Source organism: Lactuca serriola, chromosome 4, assembly GCF_051521515.1.
Source record: "Lactuca serriola cultivar US96UC23 chromosome 4, Lser_US96UC23_V15, whole genome shotgun sequence".
NCBI classification, from domain to species: domain Eukaryota; kingdom Viridiplantae; phylum Streptophyta; class Magnoliopsida; order Asterales; family Asteraceae; genus Lactuca; species Lactuca serriola.
Window position 1 is genome coordinate 153916171 of NC_136411.1, and position 5254 is coordinate 153921424.

At 34.6% G+C, this 5254-nt stretch overlaps 1 protein-coding gene across 1 annotated transcript; it reads left to right on the top strand.

The window, feature by feature from the left end:
* The first annotated feature begins 574 nt into the window (after positions 1-574).
* On the top strand, positions 575-2150 carry LOC145102767 (glucan endo-1,3-beta-glucosidase 14-like). The gene is made up of 2 exons (XM_079040238.1): positions 575-739; positions 915-2150. Exons 1-2 carry the CDS (start codon positions 577-579, stop codon positions 1997-1999), a joined length of 1248 nt encoding a protein of 415 aa, XP_078896364.1. The 5' UTR covers positions 575-576; the 3' UTR covers positions 2000-2150.
* The last annotated feature ends 3104 nt before the right edge of the window (positions 2151-5254 follow it).

Sequence of the window (5254 nt, forward strand, 5' to 3'; positions counted from 1 at the left end):
TAATAAATGAGCTTAATATTAAACTCGAGCTCGGCTCAAGCTCGTTTATAACCGGCTTCGAGTCGAGCTTTTAACGAGACGATCCAGGGTAGCTCGCGAGTAGTTTGGCTTGTTTGCACCCCTAAAGAAAACTAATGTGTTTTAATTAGTAATTTAAAATTAGAAAAAAAAATCAATTTGTGAAACTGATATTCATTTATTATTACATTTATTGTAATTATTATATTTAAACACTATATATAATTTAATAAAATAGAAAAAAAATTCATAAAATAACATATAGAAAAAAAAATATATTTCAAAATAACCATAAAATGACATGCGATAAAATGAATGAAAATATTACATTAGCATAAAAAAGATATTTATTTTAGAATAAAAAGATATATCATGAGCCAAGTTGATACAAACATTTCTTGAAAAAAAATGGTTATCTTTATGGATGGGGAAGGATTAAGAAAGGTTGGCATCTTTTATTTGATGATCTTGAATATAAGCTTACTCAAGACTCAAAACCCAAAACCTACGACTTGCCCTTCATTTATCCATCATGAGAATCTTTGAATAGCAAGTTTAATGGCAATCCTGAAGGAGAAGCATACCAAATCACAAGCTACTTCCCTACCTCCATCTCCTATTCCTACATATCTACTCCCTAACTCCCCCTCAAATCTTTCATTCATCGACATGGCATCAACTCGAAAAAGCTTCATCTTTATCTTTACGGTCTCGATTAACCGTACACACGAATCCTTCCTTTTCCCTTATAGTTTTTCATCCATTAATGCATTAATGCTCCTGTCATCTACTATATCTGATGACCGGAACATAGTTATCAGATGACCGAAGCATTTACGCTCCGGTTATAAGATGACTTGTATGACTGTATTTAACAAGTTTTCGTTTGTTGGCAGTTGTGATTTCACAAGCATTCACGGGTACATATGGAGTGAATTATGGGAGGATAGCTGACAACATTCCACAACCGGAAAGCGTGGTGACTCTTATGAAAGCATCCAAGATCATGAACACGCGAATCTTTGATGCTGACCACGAGGTTCTCAAAGCATTTAAGGGGTCCGGCATCGAGATAATGATTGGGCTCGGGAACGAATTCTTAACAGACATAAGCATAAATGAAGATCGAGCAATGAATTGGGTGAAAGAAAACGTCGAGCCTTTCGTACCCGGGACCCGCATTGTCGGTATCGCAGTCGGAAACGAAATTTTAGGTGGCGGTAATCAAGAACTTTGGGAGGTGTTACTTCCGGCCGTGAAAAATGTCCATAATGCCCTTGTCCGGCTTAATTTAGCAGACAAAGTGAAGGTCTCGAGCCCACACTCAGCTGCGGTTTTCCAAATCTCATACCCTCCATCGGCCGGCGAGTTTAAGGAGTCCGTACTTCCCTACATGAAACCGCTCCTAGATTTCTTCTCACAAATCAAGTCTCCGTTTTACATAAACACCTACCCTTTTCTTGCATACATTAGTGACCCTGAACATATTGATCTCAATTATGCCCTTTTTAAGAAGAATCCCGGGGTTTACGATCAGAAAACTAAACTGCATTACGATAATATGTTCGAGGCTCAAATTGATGCATCGTATGCTGCATTGGAGAAAGCCGGATTTGAGAAGATGGAGGTGATAGTATCAGAAACGGGTTGGGCTTCACATGGTGACGCAAATGAAGCAGCGGCTACATTAACAAATGCAAGAACCTACAATATGAACTTGCGCAAAAGGCTGCTTAAAAAGAAGGGTACCCCGTACAGACCAAAAATGGTGGTGAAGGCATATGTTTTCGCCATGTTCAATGAGAACCTAAAGCCTGGGCCAACCTCGGAGAGAAATTTTGGCTTGTTTAAAGCAGATGGGAGTGTTTCTTACAGTATCGGGTTTACAGGACTCGTAGCTTCATCAGCAACATCTGTCTTTTCCTTGAAATTGATGTATGCCATATCTGCTGCTGCTCTGGTGCTGATTGTATCTTTGTGAAGAACTGAAACGAGTTCGGGTGTCTGAAGAGGGGATTAAATTGGACACCGTGATGTGAAGTTTGTAGGACACAGGGAGATATTATTTGGGATTTATAAAATTGTTGTCAATATGCAGTCATCCTTGAATACAAATCTTCTGTTCATTTTTCTTTCGTTTGTTGTTATTTAAAATAGATATGCTACAATAGAATGCAATTACGGATTAATATAACCAAGAAAATAAAAGAATGAACAAGGTAAAAAAGATATGTGGCACCTCTGGACGATTCCTGTCATGTATCACATGGGAGGTGTCGTGGAGTATTAATGATATTTTAAACGTGCAAAGTTTGAACTTTGAACATCTTTTATGAAATTTAGCACTTCTGCCTATAGGCTCTCATCATGGAGAGATACATAGAATGAGCAAGGTAAAAGAATTAATAGTTAGATTCCTTTATAATGTTGGTTTATTTGAAATAATGGAATGGATGAATGGTGAATAGTCATTTAGACATGTTTGTTATGTCTATGTGCAATTAATTTAAAAAAAAAAATGTTAAACAAACGCCACAACCTTGCCAAAATTATCAGAGAAAACCAACGGTTTGGGACATGCGCTCAGAACTCACTTTTAGGATTCCACTCCCACCTGTTGGTTAGTTATATATTGCAAGGGTTTTGTTATTTAAGTGAAATTCAATTGATAAATAAAGAACAAATGTTACTTTATACGGTTAGACCAAATGGTCTTTGATATGTGTATTTGGTAAATGAGAAAGTCTTGGATGGTGTGGTAAGAGTGGTGTAAACATTTTCGGAAGAGCATGTTGTTCATATTTTCACCAAGTCTTTAAATGGATTACAACACAATTATTTGTGTGGAAAGTTGAAGTTGTTAGATCCATTCCAAAGTTGATATTAATGGAGGACATTGACATATATATATTTTCTACTAATCTTAACTTGGAATGTATCAAATAAATAACAAAATATAACTTGAAAATTGAAATGTTGTTGGTGCATAATAACTTCGTGTTGTGACTTGTATGTGATATTTGAATTTTGGGCTTGCTCTTGGGCTTAAAATGATGTATGCTGGTAATGAAATTGAAAAGGTCGTAATCGGAAAGGCTAGAAGTGGACTGAAGGTGGTGCTATATATTCATTAATACAATCTAAGCAGTTATCGCGGTCAAAAATATAATAGCGATCACTGACCACTATTTGAAATCGCGGTTCTCACGGCGGTATAGCGTTTTTATATTATTTAGAATTTATATATATTAAAGTATTAATCAGTAAATCATACTTTAAAGTTCAACTCAATCCAATTAATTAGTTAATCAGTAAATAATAATTCACATATCATATTTAGTTAATCATACTTCATATATCATAATTAGTTAATCATACTTCACAAACCGGTTACCAATGCCCCAGTTAATCATACTTTAACACAGTCAATAAGAAAACATATGTAATGCTTACTATTTTATCATACTTTAACACAATTACAGTTATCAAATGAAATGATTAAGATAGTTAATCATAATGTAGTACTTCAAGTTTTCAGCACAATTAATAAGACAACACATACATGGTTTCAATGGAAGTTATGACATTCACAAAATTACAATTTTATTCAATAGAATGACACAAAAAATTTGGTTTGGGCTAAGAAAAAACAATTTTATTCAATGGAATGACACAAGCAAATGCTTTTTTATGTAAAATATCACAAAAATAAAATTTATTCAAATAGCGGTTATAGCACCGCTATAGCGGTGACCATAAATGCGATAAATCGCGGCGCTAATAGCGTCACCGCTATTTTGAAATAGTGTTTCCTTACCTCCGCTAACCGCTATAGCGCCGCTATTGACTACATAGCATACAATACAATGCCTCCGTCATTTTTTACAATCATTTTTGCTGGAGAAATTAAATATCATCCTACTATTTCTTCCTATAAATCCTCCTACCCAATTGAATAGTGACATATATATCATTTAATGTTCATTTAATGATATTTTAATACATTAATATGACACATGTCATCATTTAATTGGGTAGAATGATTTATAGGAACAAAAGTAAAGAGATATTTAATTTCTCTTTTTGCTGTGAGATTTTATTTTCAGAGTGAGGATTTTCTAATACATTATAGTTTCGTTTTTGCTTGCAGTTAATCTCAACTTATTCTATGTAGATCTTGATTAGTTCTTTCTTTGTTTGTATTTTTGCGTACCTTCTCAAATGTTTTCTATAACAACTAATTATAAACTTCATTTAATTTTTGTTGTTTCAATGTTTGAGTGGTTTGTTGTATATAAATTTCTAGTACCAGTGTACAACAAAATCATGGATTTACATTTCATCACACGTTTCCGCCATTGTGAGCCTCAAGGAATAGACCTCATCATTCTCTCTTTAAGATATAGCTTTTGACTCCATATTTATAATTTTTTTTGAAAAGGGTGTGTGTAGTATGCCCAAGCTAAATAATAATTATTTAAAAAAGAAATAAATAAACAAATATTCATTAGAAATTGAGAAGTAAGACTCTAAACGAACTATAAACGAACCAAACGTTCAACGAATAATTTGTTAATTGTTTGGCAGGAAGTTTGTTTATAATATTTATTTAAGAACAAATTACTGAAATCGTCCCTGTGGTTTAGTTAAAATTGCATGTTTGGTCCCTAAGTTTTATTTTGCACTCGGACCATCCTTACTGTTTGATTTTATTGCGTTGTTGGTCCCTCATAAACATAAAAAGACTATAATACCCTTACCAGATTTTATTTATATTTTAAAAAGTATTAAAGATTATTTCATAAAAGTATTTTAGATATTATTAAAAATTGGGTCCCACACATCCCACCACCGCACCCCAAACCTCCAGTCGACCCCTTCCCTTCTACAACTAGAAGCAGCCGATCATAGTTCAAGTCATATATCTCTTCTCCCTCTGAACTCAACCCCAGAGCATGGATCTTCACCTTAACTCCTCGTTGGAGCCGCCTCCTCGGAAACCTGCAATTCTAAAGTTGTGGCGGTCGCCATCATCTGTGAACACCACCTCAGAACACTATAACCCTAACGCCTCCGGAAACTGCAACTATAAAATTCCCCGGAAACCTACAACTTTTGTTCTTCTCCACCTTCGCACGTTCCCATCTAATCCCATTTCTTCTTGTTCCTCCGACATCATCGATTTCATCTTGAAAATCGTTTTCCAATGATTCATCATTTAGAAAAATGGTCTTTG

Bases quoted from the DNA above. Each gene is read 5' to 3' on its own strand.
- LOC145102767 (XM_079040238.1), top strand. From the start codon at position 577: ATGGCAATCCTGAAGGAGAAGCATACCAAATCACAAGCTACTTCCCTA. The intron at 740-914 runs GTACACACGAAT...GTTTGTTGGCAG, and splicing joins CTTTACGGTCTCGATTAACC to TTGTGATTTCACAAGCATTC.